The sequence below is a fragment of the Macaca fascicularis genome, chromosome 5 (genome assembly GCF_037993035.2).
Source record: "Macaca fascicularis isolate 582-1 chromosome 5, T2T-MFA8v1.1".
Classification (NCBI taxonomy): Eukaryota; Metazoa; Chordata; class Mammalia; order Primates; family Cercopithecidae; genus Macaca; species Macaca fascicularis.
The window spans coordinates 6,622,591-6,643,380 of NC_088379.1; the positions used below are offsets into that span (position 1 = coordinate 6,622,591).

The 20,790-nt window shown below is 52.3% G+C and overlaps 1 protein-coding gene across 12 annotated transcripts in view; it reads left to right on the top strand.

The window, feature by feature from the left end:
* The window catches only part of PPP2R2C (protein phosphatase 2 regulatory subunit Bgamma), a 249,819-nt gene that overhangs the window by 96,752 nt on the left and 132,277 nt on the right, over nucleotides 1–20,790 (top strand). For 2 of the 12 annotated variants that reach the window (XM_074039400.1, XM_005554441.5), the window contains exon 1: nucleotides 879–1,393. The exons of 8 other annotated variants lie outside the window; for them this stretch is intronic. In XM_074039400.1, the coding sequence (XP_073895501.1) occupies nucleotides 1,366–1,393 (28 nt within the window). In that variant the 5' untranslated portion in view covers nucleotides 879–1,365. Of the gene's footprint in view, nucleotides 1–878; nucleotides 1,394–20,790 lie in introns of those variants that run through there. 2 more of the 12 variants (XM_074039397.1, XM_005554439.4) reach the window with 1 other exon arrangement.

Consider the following 20,790-nt stretch of genomic DNA (forward strand, 5'->3'; position numbering starts at 1 on the left):
TCCCCCTGAGGCTTTGCCCCGTGCAGGGGACTGTGATTCATTAGGCGGTGGGTTACGGTGGAGGAGGGGCAGCTTGGCAAAACAGGAGGCAAATATTTTTTGAGGGCCCACTATGTGCCAGGCTGATGACCAGAGGGAGGTTCCTGTTTGGCAGAGTCCTGGGCTTGGAGGGGAGGGAGGGGATGGAAGAGGGGAAGCATTTTCCAGCCTGGTTTTGGATGTACCTAGCTCTGTGTTTCTTTAACTTTCTCACCTGTCAGGAGAGGCGGGCATGAGGGGATATCTCAGGGCCCTGCCTGGGGGAGGCCCACTCACTCCTCCAGCCATTTCATCCAGTTGTGCCTTGTCGGGTGCTGGACCCCCTCCACCCAGCTTCTTCACATGTACTCGGCGCTCCCAAGGGGCCCCAGAACTTGCACGACCCACCCTCTTCCACTAACGAAGGGGTCCAGTGTCCTTCCCCTCCCACGAGTACCCATTCTCCAGGTGCGCCCTCTTCAGCTGCGACCCCACTCCCTCCTTCCCAGTCCTTTCTGCCTTCTGCCTGCGAGGCTGCCCTCCTCCTGCCCCCTTCCCAGCCCCCCTGCCCTTGGCCTTCTCTCCCATAACTGGAGCACCTGGGCACCCAAGGTACCCTCCCCCCAAGCTCAGCTGATCACACTCTCCCGCAAGCCGGCGGTCTCCTTCCTCCCTCCCCCGTGGCGCACCCAGCACCAAGGTGCCTACCGCGAGGGCCCGAGCACGGCGGTGCAGCCTCAGCTTGGGCGCCGGCTCCACCTGCAGGGCCGCGGGGGCGGAGAGCGGGCGGCGCGAGGGAGGGGCCTGCGACAGCCGCGGCGGCGGCGGCGGCCCTAGCCCGCGCAGCCCAGCTCGGCCCCGGCTTGGTCGGCGCAGCGCAGCGCCGCGCGCGTCCCCTTGCCGCCGTCGCCGCAACCAGGCGCACCGGCACCAGGCCCCGCCGCTGGGCGCACGGACGCAGCGCGCACGGGCCGGCCGGGATGCGCGCCTGGGCCCCGGCCCGCCCGAACCCGCGGCCGCCGCCCGCCCGCCGCGCGATCGCTTGACCGCGGCGCCCTCCCCCGGCCGCCCCCGCCCGTCCCCCTGCCGCGATGCCCTCCCTCCGGGGCCCCGGCGGCCCGCGCCCCTGCTAGGCTGCGGCGGCATGGCCCGCGCGCCCGGCGCGACCTCTGCGGATTGCATCGGTGTGTGGCGGCGGGGCATGCCCAGAGCACCGGGCACGGCCTTCAATGGGCGAGGACACGGACACGCGGAAAATTAACCACAGCTTCCTGCGGGACCACAGCTATGTGACTGAAGGTAACGTACGTGTTGTCTGAGACCCCTCCGGCCGGCCGCGGCGTGGGGATGCCGTCGCACCGAATGCCCTCCGAAGGTTTGGACCGCGCGATGTGTGTCGTGTCCCCCCGCCCCACCCCATCCCACCCCACTCCATCCCACCCTGCCCGGGGCCCAGGAGGGAGGGAGCCCGAGGGTACCGGCCTCCACTGCCCAGCGCCCGGACAGGGCAGCGCCCTCTTCCGCGCCGCCCTCCGGGAGGCAGCCGCTCTCAGGCCAGGTGGCATCCTGATTCGGCCCTGACCATAATTTTTTAAAAGGCCATGCCTGTGGCTAATCTGGTGAAGAAATCTCGGGGAAATTTAATGGTTTAAAATCCTGGATTTGCAATTTCAGCCCTGCCAGGAGCCCGCAGAATTTTCTAGGCTGTCTTCTCCCTGGAGAAGAGGGACCTAGGGGGGGAAAAACATAATCCATTGCCAGATCCTCCTGGGAGGCCCGCCTGCCCAGGCCCTTCCCTGTCCTCCAGAGGCAGGGTCCCTGAATGGGAGGGAGAAGGCGGCTAGTTTGGGGCTGGCCTTTTTATTCCTGGTGAGTTATATTGAGACAGGAGCAGCTGGGCTAACTGTCGGGATTTTCCAAAAAGTGGGACATGTCATCCCAAATAGGCCCTGTTTAAAATCCCCTAAGTTGGCCCTACAAACCCAACCCCAACCCCCACCCTACCCAGAGGCTGGTGGGTCAGCTCCCCTCTCTTACAGGCCGGGAACTTCCGGGGCCCCCTGCTCTGCCTTGCTAGGGGAACAGTGGGGACAGCTTCCGCGCGCAGGCAGGGCCCGCGGAGTGACCCCGATGGAGAATGGGGACCGGGAGGTCTGGGCGCGGGGACGCCTGTGCTGGAGCCCTGCCCGGATGCGGGGACGGTCAGCCGCTGACCCACGGGCTGCTGGCCCGGCCGCAGAAGTGTGCGCAGGTTCCCTGGGTGGGTGCCCCAGTGGGAGGGGCCCTGGGCACGGGTCCCGCGGGGCAGGTGCGCGTGGGTGCCTGTGTCAGGGAGACCGAGTGGGCCGGGCGGCGGGGACCGGGCTCCTGCGGCTGGGTCCGCCTTCTCGAAGCCTGGCTCTGCCGGAAATGAGGCCGAGCGGAGCTGGAGCCCCGCGGAGGCCCGGGGAGTGCAGCGCGGGCGCGGGCGGGCTCGGGGCGCCCTGGCCCGGGAGGCAGAGGCTGGGCGTGGGACCTGGGCAGAGGGAGGCTGCGGGGGCCGCGCCCGCTCCCGGCGGGAGAACCGCTGAGTCACGCTTCGCCGCCGGGTGTGTGCGGTAGAGGGGCACGGCTGCCCGGGCCTCCTGGCCGGTGAGGCTCTGACCCGGCCGCGGCTTTGGGAGGCCGGGGGAGCTGAGAACGGCCCTTTGTCGCCCGCCTCGGCGAGGCTGAGTCGGGATCAGCGTGGGTCCGGGATGTGCTTTCTGCTCGCAGCCTGCAGCGACAGAGGGTTGGAGGAAGCCGCCGGGTTCCTGGCCCGTGCCTCGGTGGCCTGGCTCAGGCCAAGAGCGGATCTTGGCAGGTTGCCCCGCTGCTTCCTGCTCCCAGGCTTGCTGTGGTCTGGCTTCCTGGAGCAAGCCTCTGTTTGCTCATCTCTACGTTGGGGATGATGATGGGATGGGGTGCAGGGCTTGTTGTGGGACTAGGCGTAGAAAGCGCCATGGTGGACATTTTCAAACATTAATTCCCTCTGCACCCCGTCCATCCCCTTTTCTTTCATAAATTCACCAGCTCTCAGCAGGGGACAGCAACGGGGACGGCACAGTTCTGGGAGTCAGAGCAGTGCTATCCAATCCTTCATCCAGACACCAGATATTTACCGAGCACCTGCTGCGTGCCAGGCACTGTTTTATCCCTGGGGACTGGACAAAGACTCCCTGCCCTTGTGCGGCCTGTGTTCTATCAGGGAGCTATGTGACCTTGAGGTCTGTCTTCTCACCAGGGCTCAGTCTCCCCATCTGTGAAATGGGAGTGAATCCTGCCCTCAGGGTCTGGGGGTTTCTGTGAAGAGCAGGTGCAATGGTGATGAAGGAACCGTTCGGAGCTGTGCATTGCTAACACGCAGCCAAAGGATGCTGAGCACCTGCTGTGTGCTGGGACCTCATTCGAAGGCCCACCTATGCCTTATCCCCACCTTTAGATGAACAAACCAAGGCCTGGCCTTGTCGCTGGTCCAGACTGAGTGCCCGTGTGTGCAGGGCATAGGGCTCAGGTGCTGCGGATGCAGAGAGCAGAATCGGAACAAGAAACAATCATCATCATTATAATAGGTAGAATTTTGGCCTCCCTGATGAAAAACACATTTTCACACTGTTGAATCCTGACTGTATTTTGTGCTTAGCGCACAGGGAAGGTCACAGATTTGAATGTCAGAATGTCAGATTTGAATCGTGTTAAAATCCTGCCTCTGACTCCTGACTGCTGTGCAGCCTTGGACAAGTTACTACACCTTCCTGAGCTTCACTTTCCCTTTGTAAAGAGAGAAATAATAACGACCTTTCATACAGGGGGTTGCTGGGACGATCAGTGATTTTGCTAATACAGAAAGTGCCCAGCACAGTGCTTGGCTTGTTGGAGGCGTTTAACACATGGCATTGTTATTATTTATATGGCTTGTAACTGGAAGAGCCTGTGGGCAAATAGTGGAGCTAAAAAGCTCAGTTTGAGAAAAAACTAGGTGCACAAACTCCTGTTCTACCAGTGGTTGCGTCTACAGTCCCCCGCCACACCCCAGCTACTCTGATCTACCTCCTGTTCCTCGAGCAGGCCATTTTCTTTCTTGCTTCAGGGCGTTTGCACCGGCTGTTCCTCCCTGGAACAGCCACCTCCTGCCTTTCTCACCACTGACTCCTTCTCATCCTTTGGGCCCCATGTCAAATGTCATCTTTGCCCACAGGAGCCCTGCTTGAGTTCCTGAGTCTCTTGTAAAATCTCAAACATCTTGGGAAGAGTTTAGGTTTTGTTAGTCCTTCACATGTTGGTGTGAATTAGTCAGAGCAGCTTGGATTTTTTTTTGTTTGTTTGGTGGCAGGGTTAGGGGGCTTACTCTTGGCTGGGCTCCACTGCACTGAGGGTTATGGTGATCGTTAGGTGCACATGCAGGCCACCTGGGGGCACAGAGAACTTTGCATGAATAGGGTCAGGGTGTGGGGAGAGCAGAGCAGCTGATAGGGCGCTGGACCCTGGAGGTTGCTAGGACGTCTCCGTCTAGTTAGACAGTTCTCAGGAGCTGGTTCCAGGAAGGACTCTTCCTGGTTCTGTTCTTTCTCTTTTTGCGGCGGGCCCCAGTACTTAGCTTTAGGGTGAGTTGAATAAGCATTTCCAGACTAGACTGAACTTACAAAACCCATCCATCCTTCCTTTGCTTAGCACCATTTGCCAAGCACATCTTCCCCTGGGCAGGCAGTGATGACCAAGACACAGGAGCTCGGCCAAGGGGAGGTGGTTGAGGCTGACCAGGTAGATCCTGCTGTGACTGGGTCTGTCTGGGAAGCAACAGTCAGTCTCATGTGCCTGACAGGTAAGGCACTTAAGGAGCATGCTTTTCAGCTGAGGCCAGAGGCACAGCTTCCCCTCGTTTGAGCATCTCAGCCATCACACTCTGTTGGACACTCGTGCTTTTTGCATCTGCAAAAGGATGTACCCATGTTTTCCTGACTCCCATCCCTAGATGTCCTGCGTGATTTCAGAGTAGTCTGTTTATTCCCACAGAGTTGTCCTCGTTTTATAGTTGAGGAAGTGAAGGGTGCTTGGGAATTGCTAAGGTCAGCATGGGGTCCTGGGCCTGTCTGAACGCAGCAGGCAGGCAGGTTTTCCTGCATGGAGTTGTCTGCAGGTTTTGAACTGGTTGTGCCCTGGATACCATCTATTTTCTGCCCAGGAAACCACACTGAAGAGGAGGTGCTGCTTTTGGGAGACTCAGCATTTAGTGAAATCTGCACCCTTATGGTGGACATTGCAGCTGATATCCACAACAGTTAGTCTCTCTTCTCCCAAGGAGAACACATATGGTTCCTAGTAAGAGATCTCGGGCCATAGCTGGATCTGATCAGTGCAAGGATGATCTCATTCCCCTTGCAGTGACTGGTTCCAGAATGGATGTGGGAGTCAGTTCTGGAGGTTGAGTGGAAAATAGGGAGAACCGCAGGTAAGTTGGTCCCTCTCTTGTGATGGGAACAGGGAAACCCTGTGGTGGCTGGCAGCCATCCTGACACCATGAGGGCCAACACCATGGGGCCAACACCACTGATCGCAGGGCAGAGAGTGAGTGAGATCCAGGGCATTCAGGCCTGATGTCCAGCTCACCTCTGAACTTCCAGTTACATGAGCTGGTACTTTTCCTTTTCGTTGTGTACTTTCAAGTCTCTGTTACTTGCAGCCAATGGCACCCCAACTCACACAGCCCTGACTTCCTATCAAGAAAACCAGGAGGCTGGTCTGTAACCCACAGCTAAGACTCGAGATGCATAAAACCCAGAGGAATTTTTGTTTGCTTTCTGTTTTGAGAACCCTCTTTCATTTCACTCAAGTCGAGGTTACCAATTTCTTATTTTCCTTCCTCAGTCCTATTGAGGGGGTATTTTTGGCCAGATAAGAGAACCTAAGATCTGGTGTCAGGAGATCTGGGTTCCTGGTGAGGTCTGACCCTGGGTCTGTAATATTGGGCTGGTCATATGGTCTCTGTGAGCCTCAGTTTATTCTTAATAAATATAATCGGTAAGTGATGATGTCTATTCTTTAGGGGCCAGAGTTAGACTAGCCCTTAGAATTGTCATCGGACTGGCTAGCCCAACTTCCACCCCCAACCTATGGGGAAACTGAGGCTAAGAGGGGGGACATTAGTGGTGGCACAGAGGGAGATTAGGGAGAGTCAGCCTTTGACTTTTGAAAATCAAGATGTGGACTGTTCAGATTCTGTGTTCCTTTTGCTTCCGTTTGGAAATGCCACTTACATAAGCTTCCCTTGGGCTTCACAGCGGGTGTGGGCCCCATTTCAGTGCTGGGGTGTCCTCCGTCAAATCACTTCAGTTTCTGAGCCTCAGTTTCCCTGCACCATCTAGTGCCCTGGGTTGTCATGAGGCTCAAAGGAACCAAGGGCATGTGGACTCTGAAGTTCTACATGTGTAAAAGGCGACTGCTGTCAATTTCCCCAAACTGTAGTGTAGGCCAGCTCCCACGCCCCTGCTGTAAGCAATGTGCTCGTTTCTTTTTAATCAACCCGAACTTAAAGCTTGGTGCAGTCACAGAGCAGGGTTTTTCTCATTTTCTTTCTGGAAGATGGAAATCAAATTCTAATAAAATTTTTCCACTCCATCTCCTGGCTGTTGCCGTTGCTACAGTTTTTAGTATTTATCCTTAAAGCTTGCAGAGCTAAGGGATGTTTGGTAAGAAGTGTTTAGGCCTTGAGGCTGGAAGAACCACTGTATGAAGCACTAGGTTCCGTGGAGAGCGTGGTGGGGAGTAACAGAAGGACAGTGAACTCCTGCGAGTCCACCAAGCAGAGGGCCACACTTTCAGCAACTGGGGTATTTCCTTCCAGTCTTTTTTTAATGCTCGTGTCTATTTTTAATGAAAACTGTCATCTGTCTGTATCAACAATTTTGAAGGCTACTTTTCTAGTTTGGCCTGAGATTATAAGAATTTTCCAGGGCTTTGCTCCAGGGCTGGTTTCATGGGTATGCAACCCGTGTGGTCATCTAGGACCCCACACTCAGAAGGACCTGTGCTTGGGTTCATGCTCTGCTGTTACTATCTTCAGATTTTTAAGAATTTCACTTTGGATCCTGTGTTTTGTAAGTGAAGTCTGATGGGATGGGGGGGAGCCTGGGAATGAGCAGAGGGGCATGTGCGGCAGGCAAGTCTGTGGTTCCACACAGTGGCTCCCACAGCACGCTACCCTGTGTTCCCTTGAGCATCTGAGCCCCACGCACAGTGGACAGCTCATGCACCTTCTCAGTGCGTCTGCAGTTTCACAGGCAGGGGCCACGCTTTCAACTGACGTTCCAACGCACTGATGTTCTAATGCAGTGACTTCTAAGAAACACAAATGGCCCAGGAACCCAATGGTGTCCTTTCTTCATATTTGCCAATCACTGACAGTGAAAATGATGACACAGAAGGGAAGGGAAAAATAGGGCACCCACAGTTCCTTTTCCTCCTAGTCCAAGGGTAGAGGGTGTTGGTGGAATGTACACATATCTAGAAGTGAAATAAGAACAGTTAAGTTAGTTTCCTCTGCTCTGGTAAGAACAAAATCCATCTGCGAAATGTAACTTGTGCATTTCGGTGAGTCTACGTTCGTCACATGCTCTTAAGTTTGCATTTAAAATTGGAAGTGCACAATAGAGTGGTGAGTGATAAAATGCATGGTAAGAGTTTAAGCTTTTGGTTTTGTTTTTTTAAATTTCAGTTGACATTAAATAGCAAATAACCCCATGACAAAATATGGATGGCATGAAAAGGCTTTGTGTCTTAGTACCTTTCACGATGCTTTTCCTTTGCTTCTTGAACAAGTGGCTCTGCATTTTCATTTTTCCCTGTGCCCCACAAATTATAGGGTTGACCCTACTTTGCTGGAACTCTGGGTAGGGTGAACTCCTTGGCTCCGCCTTCTATCCCCTTGGCTTTCGTGATTGGTGGAAATGGTGAGAGCCTGCCATCCACTGGGTGGCTCTTCCCTATGGGGAGGGGTTACAATATTAAAGGTCCGTGCTCCTCTCTCACCCATTGGGTCCATGGGCCTGTGACTTCCAGGTTGCTCTACAGGGGAGAGGCCAACAGTTCTCTTATTTTACAGGCTAGATGTTAGACCTACCTCTCCCCACAGGACCAAGGGGTGGGGAGGTGGAGTAGAGGTCCGTAGCTCTTTTTTTTTTCTTACAGATTTACCATTAATAAAGTAGATTTTTAAATTCCTGGCTTGCAGCCAGTCTTTTCTGTGTAATCCTAAGTCCCAGCAAGGAAGAAGGGCGACTGGTTACCTCGGCCCCGCCCCCGAGTCACACAGTACATGTATTTACAACCATCATTTTATTGGCTGCATACTATTCCTGTGATAAATGTGTCATCATTCAGTAGTTCAATTAATCATCTCCTTATGGCTGGATATTTAGTTCCCTCCCTCCCTCCCTCCTTCCTTCCTTCCTCCCTCCCTCCCTCCCTCTCTCTCTCTCCCCCTCCCCTCCCTCCCTTTCTTATTTTCATAACTAACACTGCAGGAATGAACACCATTTGTGTGTGTGAAGAACCCCTACTCCCATTCTTCCTCCTAACCTTGGAATGATGCTCTTCAGAAGGAATTCCACACGTGCTATTTCATACAAAGATCATGAGCATTTTTAATATTGTTGACACACATTGGCAGATTATTCTCCAGAAAGTTTCTCTCTTTTACCACATGCTGATCAACATTAGGTAGTCTAATTTGTTTGACCTTTGCAAATATCAAAGATGAAAAATATTTGTTGTAATTCACATCTGCATACCAATGAGGCTGAACATTTTTTCCTTTTGTTCAGCGGGTATTGGCTGATCTCTGTTATGTGCCAGGGTGACATTAGATTCTAGACATACAAAGTTGAAGAGCAAGGCTGTGTCTGCCTTGAAATGTGCACTCTTCTTTCCCAGTGTCTTGGATGCCACTGAGGGACCCAGCTGCTTCTCAGGAGAGAGTCTGGAGCTGCTGGAGGAGTCTGCGCATCCCTCGCACTCTGGGGAGTCCTGTTAGTTACACTGGATCTTGCAAAGACAGACATCTCACCAGTAAGCCCTTGGGCAGAATGATCCACGTGGACTTTAGGATGAAATAATTACAAAACAAACACAATAGCCATTGTTATAGTTCACCATTTATTGGCTACGTACTATAATACTATATGCCGGACATGAAGCTACGTGCATCTTATTAGAGATGCCCCAAACCTGGTGTTATGTATATTATTTCCCCATTTTACAGAGGAGAAAACTGAGGCTGAGGTGCTTGCTCAGTGTCACATGGTTTGTATGGGAGAGAGCTGGGTTTTGAATTCAGCCTGCCAAACTCACACTCCTGACTGCTACATCAATTGGCTGGGAACCCAGGGCAGGGACGGGTGGCCTGTTGAGTTCTGATTATGCACTGCACTTAGGAGGTTTTGGGATTTGAACTAGACTGCCTAGCTTGGTGCTCTTGCTATCTGTGTTGCGATGAAAGGCAATTGAGAGGGGTCAGCAGGAGGAGAGACCCCCTTCACGGCACAGGTGGATGGCGGCGGCAGAGGCCACAGGTGGACACGTGGTCAGGGCACTGAAGGGCAGGTGGCATTTCCAGGTCGGGGGTGATGATGTGCTGGGACATGGCTTTCTAGTGCATTCTGGGCGGGAGGAACAGCATGTACAAAGTAGCATAACGCTTGCCCCCTGACAGTGTCCGGCTCCTCTGCTTGAGACCAGGAGTCAGTTAGTTGCCAGCCAGCCCGGGAGCAGGACACACCTGGAGGCCCCTGTGCTGCCCAGGACGGGCACTGCCCTCCTTGCACAGTGGGGGCCATTGTCCTCCAGAACCCGTGGCTGAATGTCCCATTGAGGCAGAACAAAGGCTGCTCAGAGGTTCCCAGCTGGGGTGTGGGCTGCCCCAAGCAGGGATGGGATCTCCGACTGCAGGCCAAGGGCCTCCTCTGGGCCAGCCTGGCCTCCTGCAGCCCAACCCCCACCCCTCCCCAGGACCAGGACCGTTGCTATTGGAGGCTGGACCTGGGCTTGGGCTCCTAGGCCTGTGCTCTGGGTCTGGCACAGCTGCCTTGCCCTTGGCAGCTTCTTCATCCTCTGGGCAATTTCCCCATCTATGAAGCAGAGAGAGAGAGAGAGAGAGCTCCCAACCAGCAAGGCTTTCAGGCAGAATTGAATGAAATAGTGCACGCTCTGTACGTTAATCTCAATAAAAGGGAGATCTTTCATGATCGTGATTAGCTTCTGAATTTTTTTTACAATTTCAAAAAAGTTTTGATGCAAACTTTCAAATTTGTGCCACTTCCGGGGCAAAGTGTTTAAGAAGGGAGTGCGCCTTCCCCACTGCCTCTTTCCCAGAGAAGGGAGAGATGCCACTCCCTGGAGCCCCTCATCAGTCTGTGGAAGAGACTGCTGGCCAAGTGTTACAAGAGGAGAAACTGCTTTGCATTTGTGAGAAAATAGTCTACTGAACTGCTTCCAATCTATCAAGATCTTGCTGTACTTCCTTCATTTACTCTCCCCTGCTTTTGGCTGAAGAATTTTTAGGCAAATCCAAGACTCCTCTCATTTCCCCATTCTATCTGCAGGCATCTCTGAGTGTTGAGGGCATTTCTTATAGCCCAGTGCTGTTATCCCACCTCACAAAACACATCCTGATTCTTCGTTACCTAAATTCTGGTCCATTTTGTGAATGTCCCCAGTTGTCTTGCAAATGTCTCTTATGGTTGGGTAGCTTGGCCCAGGATCCAAAGTCCTGCACCTGCGTTTGGCTATTCTGTCTCTCGTCTTTTCTGACCTAGACTCAGCCTCCATCCCCTTTTCAGGCCACCGACTTGTTGAAGATATTCGTTATTATTTTATTTCATTTTTTTTAAGACAGAGTTTCACTCTGTTGCCCAGGCTGGAGTGCAATGGTGTGATCTTGGCTCACTGCAACCTCCACCTCCTGGGTTCAAGTGATTCTCCTGCCTCAGCCTCCCAAGCAACTGCGACTACAAACAGTTGCCCACCACCACACCTGACTAATTTTTATAGTTTTAGTAGAGATGGGGTTTCACCATGTTGGTCAGGCTGGTCTTGAACTCCTGACCTCAGGAGAACCCCCACATTCCAGGGGCTTGATGCCATAGAAGTTTATCCCTTTGTAACAGTTCATTGTGGATGACCCTAGTTGGCCAGGAGTCTCTTCCACAGGGTGATGAGGGGCTCCAGGCCCTTCTCATCTGTCAGCTCCCATGTCCTCTCCATTCTCCGGGGAAGTGGGTGTGGGGAAGGTGCACTTGCTCCTTAAATCTGCCTTCATTATTATTTTAGAGATTATAGTGTCACCCCCGCTGTCCCTAATTTGTGCCTGGATTCCATTTGCCCTATGGGTCTGGAAGGCCGAGAGGTGGTTGCCTGGACCTGGGCATCGGCCTTGAGGCTGCCCCTCTATCCTCCAGGACCCCTCTCCGCAGATTGGTGCCCTCATCACTCCCTGGCTGAGTGATCTTGGACAAGTTGTCCAGCCAGGCTGTGCCTGGGTGACCACATCTGGGCTAGGGGTGAGTGTGGCTGCACCGTCCTCTCTGGGATGTGGTGGGTGTTGAATGAGATGGTGCATGCCATGTGCTCCGTGAGCCTGGTGCCTGCAAGTCCCTGTCTCATCCCCATGATGGGGATGTGGCAGGAGCCGGGGCAGCCACTGCCTGCCCACAGTGCTCACTTTCTGTAGGGGAGACACCCCTCAGCTGGTCACTGCATACAGCAGGGCCAGCACTCTCTGAGGGAAGAGAGATGTTCTCTTGGGAAGTCTGGATGCTGAAGACAGTTCGTTACTCTGATTAATACCAGTTACAAAGAAACCCCCACATTCCAGGGGCTCGATGCCATAGAAGTTTATCTCTTTGTAACAGTTTATTGTGGATGATCCTAGTTGGCCAGGAGTCTCTTCCACAGAGTGATGAGGGGCTCCAGGCCCTTCTCATCTGTCAGCTCCCGTGTCCTCTCCATTCTCCGGGGAAGAGGGTGTGGGGAAGGTGCACTCCCTCCTTAAATACTTTGGCCAGATGTGGCACTTGTCACTTCCCTCACATTCCATTGGCCAGAGCTAGTCACATGGCCCTACCTTACGCAAGGGGCGCTAGGAAACGTAGTCCCTGGTTGGGCAGCCCAGTGGCTACTCTGCGGTGGGAAGAACCTGCATCTTGGTACATGACTTGCCATCTTTGCCACATGACCCACAAAACAAGCCTTTACATTCTCAGTCCAAAAAACCCTACTAAGAGTCCTGCGCTGGAGACACCCTCACTCAACCCCGACCCTCCCCTCTCCCTGCTTCAGTGTCTACATGTGCACGGTGCTGTGAGATGCAGAGTCCAGAGTCACGCAGTGGCTAGGAGGTCAGGGACGCCTTCCTGGGAGAGGCGATGTCTGAGCTGAGTCTGCAAAGCCAAATAGGTGGTGCCCAGGTGGATCAGGTAGGAGAGGGGTTCTGGGCTTTGGCTGCAGCAGGGGTAAAGGCTGGTGTCTTGGGAGAGGGCATCCTGTGTAGAGAGGGGTCTGTGGGCCAGCGAGATTTAGAGGATGTTTGTGGGGTGGGGTGGAGAGAGGAGCTGGAGCGGGATGGGAAGTGGGAGGCAGGACTGTTTGTGAAAGGCTTCAAATGCCAAGATAAGGAGTTTGGATTGTATCCTATTGACATTGTGGAACCAGATGGAGATGGGGCATTTCCCTTTGTTTGAAAGGGTTTTGATTTCTATTGGCTGTCTCACTACAAAAAAACATATGCAGTCATAGCAAAAAAGTTCAGAAAATTTAGAAAAAGGAGGAAAAGAAAATCCTACCACTGAAAATATTTGGGTATATATGTTTTTGCATGCGTATGTACATACTATCTAGGTTTATATATATTGCTACTTTTTTTATTCATTGAAAAATGGTTTTTGAGTGTCTACTGTGTGCGTATCCTATTTTGTAATCTTTAAAATTTTCCCTTAATGATATGGGAGATTTCTAGGTTAGAAAATATGCAGCCCATTTTCTTAGCTTGCTGGGCCTTCTGTAACAAAGTGCCACAGACCGGGCGGTTGAAACTATGGAGACCTACTGCCTCACAGTGCTAGAGCTCGGGAGTCCGAGACCAAGGGGCTGGCAGGGATGATTCCTTCTGAGGCCCCTCTCCTTGGCTTATAGATGAACGTCTCCCTACTGTGTCTTCACACGGTCTTTCCTGTGTGTGTCTGTGTCCTTAGAGGGACACCAGGCATATTGATTTAGGGCCTATCCACATGACGGCATTTTACCTTCATCCCCTTGTTAAAGGCCCTTTTTGTCAAATATAGTCACATTTTGAGGTTCTGGGGGTTAGGACTTCAACAAAGAAATCTTGGGGAGGGGGCACATTTCAGCCCAAAGCACCCATCATCATTGGTAATATCAGTCACATGCTGCTTCTGTGTATTTTAATGAGTTCCATGCTGGTGGGAATCAGAAGTTACGGTTGGTTTAAGATCATGAGCAGTGTTGTGAGGGCATCTTTGCACCTTTCTGCATGCGTATTTGGTTATTTCCCTAGGGTGTGGAATGGCTGCTTCTGAGAGTTTGGTCTGTCTGAAGTATCTTCATCTAATGTCAACTTTTCCTGATGGCCAGACTTGGCACTTACAACTCCCTTTCCTCAGAGCATTACTAGTGGTGACTAGATCCAACATATTTAATATTTGCCAATATTATGGTAAAAATTGCTGTTTTTTTTTTTTTTTGACTGAGTCTTGCTCTGTTGCCCAGGCTGGAATGCAGTGGTGTGATCTTGGCTCATTGCAACCTCCACCTCCCGGGCACAAGCAATTCTTGTCTCTCAGTCTCCCAAGAAGCTGGGATTATAGGCTGTGTTCTTTAAAAGCATTTTTCAGTGAGGTTGAGCTTCCTTTATTATATTTATTGACCATGGCATATATTCAATTGTAAATTTTTTGTGCACATTCTTTGCCTGTTTCTCTACTGTCATTGTGATCTCTGTTGCAAATACTGACCCTTGGTTTGTTGTTTCTGGTAGCATTGATTTTATGTGGTTAGATGTCATGACTCTTGTCCTGCTGAGCATGGATCTCCCATTCCACAATCATGAGAAGGACCAACAATATGGGGGAGGTGACACTGTGTAGCTTTGGAGGCTACATAAAAAACAGGTCATGTACTTCTGCCTTGGAGCCAGCCACCATATTGTGAGGAAGCCCAAGCAGTTTGTGGAGAGGCACATGCAGAGAGGAACCAAGGCCCTGGTTGAGCTGTCTACCTAAAATCCAGCACCACCTTGTCAGCAGGTGAGTGAGCCATCTTACAGATAGAGCCTCCAGCCCTCAGGCAAGCCATCCATATGGAACAGAGATGAGCCATTTCCACCAAGACCTACCCAAACTGCTGATTCATTAACCAAATGAATGGTTTCTGCTTGAAGCCGTTAGATTTTGAAGTGCTTTGTTACACAGCAATGGGTAACTGGAAGAGTCATGGATTCCTGACATTGAATTCCTGGTCCTCCTTCTCAGGCTACCTGTCTAGATGTTCTGTTCTCTCCGTGATTCTGTGGATCCCTCAGAGCCTTCCAGTAACTTCCTTCTTTGCTTGTGTTAGCCTGGGTCAATTTCTGTTGCTTATAACTGACAGACATGGGAAACCAGCCCCAGCAATGAGAGGTGACCCAGCTCAGATCATGAGACAGGACTGGAACACAGGCCTTTCTGAAATGTAGCCCAGGGTCCCATCCCATAACGTGTCAGTAGACACCATGCCTGCTGGATCATGCCTGCTTCCGCTGCACCCTGCACCCAGCTGAGCACCTGCTGTCTTCCAAAGACATTGCTGATTGTTTGTGCACACCTGTTAGTTCATGCACAGACAGCAAAGCATGTAGTTGTGCTGCCTCCTTGCCTTCCTGCTGATCTGAATGTTTCAGTCCCCCCTCCAAATTCACAGGTTAAAATCTAGACCCCCAATGTGAGGATATTTAAAAGCTGAGGTCTTTGGGAGTGATGAGGTTGTGAGGGTGGAGCCCTCATAGATGGGATTTGTGCCCTCATAAAAGACCTCAGAGAGCTCCCTTGCCCTTCTGTCATGTTAGGACACAGCGAGAAGACACTGTGAGTCAGGAAGTGGGACTTCAGCGGACACCAAATCTGCCGTGTCTTGATCTTGGACTTCCAGCCTCCAGAATTGTGAGAAATAAATGCCTGTTGTTTATAAGCCACCCAGTCTGTGGTATTTTGTTATAGCAGCCTGAACAGACTAAGCCACTCCCAGTGATGAGCCCACATGACATTTTACACAAACAGATCACTGAAAGAAGGAATTGGCCAACAAAGATGATACTCAGCAAAGACGTGGAAAATGTTAATGCTGGAAGTGAAATTTGAATTGGAGGTAAACGGAGTCATAGAAGTCCATGATCTTGGCAAACTGCCCTTCAAGAAACTCTTATATGCAGCCAGAGGAGCTGAGTGAAGGTGAACACATTGATATAAACCAGGAAAGGAGTTGTGCCCCAAAGCATGGAGATGTCCCAGAGGAAGTGAGCCTGGGAAAAACGTTAAAGGAACTCTTGAAGATATTTCAGTGTTGAAATCACAGAGGATAAAATCCTGAAAGCTGATCTGGAGAAAGATAATTCTCCAAAGCATAGAAAGGGTGCTTTTTTGGTATCGTAAGGTATACAATAACAGTAACGAGCACTGTGCAAACTCTCTCGATACTTCTTTTACAAAGAAATAAAGCACTCGACATCTCAATGTTTCTAATGTTTTAAATTAACAGTGTACTAAATAAATGTTAGTTGTACTATTTTAAAAAAAACTTTCCTGGTTGGGTGCTGTGGCTCACACTTGTAATCCAAGCACTTTGGGAGGCTGAGGTGGGAGGATCGCTTGAACCCAGGAGTTCGAGACCAGCGTGGGCAACATAGTGAGACCCTGTCTCTTCAAAAAATAAAAAAATTAGCCAAGGATGGTGGCATGCACCTGTGGTCCCAGCTACTCAGGAGGCTTAGGCTGGAGGATCACTTGAGCCCAGGAGGTTGAGACTGCAGTGAGCTGTGATGGCACCACGGCACTCTAGCCTGGGTGACACAGTGAGACCCTGCCTCAAAAAGAAAAAAAAATTCCCTATGCATTTGTAACTGTCCATAAAAGACTTTTTAATGTCTTGACAAAAAATTTTAAAGGCCACAAAACAATTGTAATTTCCTCATTGATCATTAGGATGGCTTTAAATGGTTTCAGATTTCATGCCTTTTTTTTTTTCTTTTTTTTTTTTTTGAGATGGCGTCTCACTCTGTCGCCCAGGTTGGCGTGCAGTGGCGTCATCTCAGTTCACTGCAACCTCCGCATCCTGGGTTCAAGCAATTCCTGCCTCAGCCTCCTGACTAGCTGGGATTACAGGTGCCTGCCACCACACCTGGCCAATTTTTGTATTTTTAGTAGAGATGGAGTTTCACCATGTTGTCCAAGCTGGTCTCGAACTCCTGACCTCAGGTGATCCGCCCATCTTAGCCTCCCAAAGTGCTGTCATTACAGGTGCAAGCCACCGCACCTGGTTCACGCTCATTTTTATGGATCCACACCACCTGTACAGCAAGGACTGCCTGCGCTCATTCCAAGTGGTCGGAGTGGTCACCGCGTGGCCCCTCCACGTGGCCAGACCACAGTGATGTTTCAAACCCTGGCAGGGGGATTGCCGTCAATATCCTCCTTACTAAAGGCGGCAGCTCAAGAATATTAAGTCACAGGAATTCCTCACTGTGGAAGTGGGAAGGCAGCCCATGGTTCACCGTGAGGGGCACCCAGAGCTGTCCATCCACTGTGTTCAGTGTGCAGCCCTCCAGCCAACCTGTCTTCTTCGGGAGCAATCCATCATGGAATGAACTGGCCGAAGGAGCCAGGGGCTGAATGATGCGGTTCCTACACCAGCTTTCAATGCGAAAGGTGATAAAAACAGCCCTGAATATTTTATAGCCCCAAGGAGAGGCAAGGCTCTTTATTGAAGCTGTGAAAATATAATCCATCATGATAATGTGTCCCGTATAGGCAGACTCTGTGAGCCAAGTTGTGTGTATGTTAAGGTGCTCTTTTTGAGATCTTAATTTTATTTCTGTATTTTTACAGAATGTTTGAACGTTCAGACACGTTTGAAGATGCAGACAGTAGAATAAAGAGGTGGGGGGAAATAACATCTTCATTTCACTACTCCAGAAACGTTGCTCACATTTTGTTGCATTTCCTTCTAACTACCCCCTGCAGATTGTACTATAAATACATTTTGTGTCTTTTAAAAGATTAAACGCACTGTCAACATTTTCCCATATTATTGTGCACTCTGAGTTAATAATTTTTATTGGCTGCATAATATTTCATGGTGTAGGTGTAATTATTCATTCAATAACTATGTATGGATTCGTTGATCCGATTAGTGTCGATTGTCTATAATAGGTGTGTGGGTGGGGTAGGGGGATACAGGAAGAAGGAATAGGGCGCAGCTCCCCCTCCCCAGGATTTCTGGAACCAAGGAGACATAACAGATGGCTGTGATCCTGTGTGAGGGGCAGGGACGCAGTGGGCCCGGTTGCAGCCTGGGAGCAGGTGGTCAGAGATGCGAAGGCTGTGGGCAGAAGCGGTTGGTGGTCCACAGCAGTAGGCAGCAGGGGGAGGGGGTGGCGTTCATGGCAGGAGGGATATTATGGGCACAGCACAGCGTGGTGTGTTCAGGGTTGCTGGAGTGTTCACTTACAGTCTTGGAGATCCTGGCAGGTGTGGTGGTGATCTGTCCAGGCAGGGGAGGGAGAGGGAACTGAGAGTCATCCAAAGTCTTTGGGAGTTTGGAAAGGAGAGTAGAGGGGCTCAGAGGGGGTGTGAGCACTTCCAGCAGAGGTGAGAAGGCCCCCAGTGAGTTGGCCAGGGTGGGCAGTGGAAGGGGAGTGGAGGTGAAGGTTGGGGAGTGGAGGTGAAGGTTGTGGAGTGGAGAGGGTTTCCAGGCAGGCTGGGAGCTGCTCAGTGTGTTGGAGGAAGGCTGGGCCTCCTTGGATGGTGTTTGGTCAATGCAAGACCACAAGAATGTGGCTAGAAGGCTGGGGTGCAGATGGCAGCAGGTGGAGGATGGAGAGAGCTTCTGCCCACTGCCGGACACCGACTGCCCCAACTTTTGGTGTTTAGGTTAAGATGGGATGAGCATTCTTATGAAGGCCCATTGTCCCGTATTCCAGATTATTCTTGTGTCTGGCCAGGTAGGAATGCAATTTCTTGATGTAAGGCTAGAGGTGTTTTTAAGGGCTTGCATAAAGATTTGAATATGATGTTGTCTACTAGACTAAAAATCAAATTGGCCAAAACATTTTTGTTTGGGTGGTTTTTAGAAGAGTAAGTCCACGAATGTCGTGCGGCTCTGGAGTCATCTGAAGATTCCCGCAAGCCCATCGGTCTCTATCTCTCCTGCTTACACAAAAGGATTGATTTCAGCTCTAGCACATGGTGACTTGTGCTGTGTTCATCATCTCTTGGTAGGTGTCTGACAGGAGATGGGCTCGGGCTGTGCAGGGAGGAGCCGTGCGGTGCACCACCTATCTCCGCAGGCATAACTGTTTCTTCTTCATGGCGAAATAATAGCGATGGTGGTGACGAGGAGGAAGCTCCTGTGTAATGACACGTTGGTGATCACATCAGGGCTCTGTGTCCACTCTGGGAGGTGGTGAGAATGACGTCGCGTTTGCACATCAGGACACCGAGCCTCAGAGAGGCTGAGTCCCAGGGCGAAGGCCACGCAGTGAGAGCCACAGGTACCATGACTACCTAACAAATGAGTCTGGAGCTCAGTGATGTGATGACAACCATTTTATTCTGTCTCTTGGATGCTGTGAGTCAGGAATTTGGGCAGAGCTGGGCTGGGCAAACCTTCTGCTCTAAATGGCCACTGATGAGTCTTCCAAGCTGGTGGGTGGGCCGATCTGGAGGGACTGAGATGGACTCACTCACACATTTCCTGCAGGGTGGGGGAGAGCTGGAAGGCGGGGCTCCCCTCTCCAGCATGCGGTCTCAGGGCAGTTGGACTCCTTTGATGGCAGCTGGCTTTCCCGTCCCCAGATAACCATGTGGAAGCTGCTTGGCCCTTCCTGACCCCTTGGACACCTCAGCATCAATTGTGTCACCTTCATTTAGTTCAAGCGAGTCACAGGCTGGCCCAGGTTGAAGGGCAGTTGGACTCAACCTTCACATGGGGGAAGGGCCAGGTTACATGGTAGAAAAGCAGATGGAATAGGAGACAGTGCCCCGGCCCTCCCTGGGAAACACTGTGTGCCGCAGACGGCCTGGGCAGAGCCAAGACCTCCCCTGGGCTCTGTCTGACCTTGGAGCCACTGCCCCACTCCTGAGCCACTGCCCCACTCCTGAGCCACTGCCCCACTCCTGAGCCACTGCCCCACTCCTGAGCCACTGCCCCACTCCTGAGCCACTGCCCCACTCCTGAGCCACTGCCCCACTCCTGAGCCACTGCCCCACTCCTGAGCCACTGCCCCACTCCTGAGCCACTGCCCCACTCCTGAGCCACTGCCCCACTCCTGAGCCACTGCCCCACTCCTGAGCCACTGCCCCACTCCTGAGCCACTGCCCCACTCCTGAGCCACTGCCCCACTCCTGAGCCACTGCCCCACTCCTGAGCCACTGCCCCACTCCTGAGCCACTGCCCCACTCCTGAGCCACTGCCCCACTCCTGAGCCACTGCCCCACTCCTGAGCGACACCCTCTTGTATCCCTGAACAGTCACAGGAAGCACGGGTCCTTCTCGGCCTGCCATTTCCCTGTTCAAAAATAGCGAAAGCGTCCCATACTTTTGCTCATTTAAACACAGAAGGGAGGAGGTGAGTGAAAGCTTTTTTAGGGGTAGATTAGATGTGAGGCAGACCAGCGGCCCTGGGTGTGCACCGGGTGGAAATGATTCTTACACACAGGGCTGGGTGGGGATGCAGCCTGCCACCGCCCCTCTGGCCGTCCCCCTCCACAGGAGGCTTGCAGATGCCCACATCAGCCAACGGCCCTCGATGGGCCCACATGGCCCTCGGTGGGGATGCGCTTGCCTCCTTGCCAGGGCCACTGCGGTAGGGAGGACTGCAGAGTGGAAACAGGTGAGCTGGGCTGAGTTTTCTGCTTGGCTAATTCAGTGTGGCTTGACTCCAAGAAGGACACACTGACCTCCCCATCGTCTTGTTTGTTCAGCCTTGCAGAAGCAGTTTTATGAAAAACCATTACAGCCCCGGTGGTCTGGGTCCAGACCCGGTGCACACCACGTGCCCTCACTGGGGGGTGGGGACTGTTCTTGGTGAATATGATGGAGGCACAGGAAGCCGCCCTCCCATTCAGGGAGAGCTCACCGTGTGTCTGCCCCTGGGGTGGGGTGGGGTGGGCAGTTTCCAGCCTTTGCCCATGGGATAGAGCTGCTGGAGGTCTTCCTGAGCTGAGGAGGCAGAGCTGGGGTGGCTGGGGCTGGGGGATGCCAGGGATACTTCCTGTGACTCCTGACGCTGCTCCTTCCTCTTTGGGGATCCGTCTCCCACACGGTCCCTGCTGCCTTTACATCTTCAGGGTGGAGAGGGACTCTGGCCACCCTGGGGCCAACCATCCTGTGTCACTGCTGGTGTGTGTGACCTGCGGTGGGCCCTCCCTCAACTCCGTATCTCCAGTTCTAAGCCAGAGACAAGAATATCCTCGGGGGGATCCCTTCAAGGGTGGA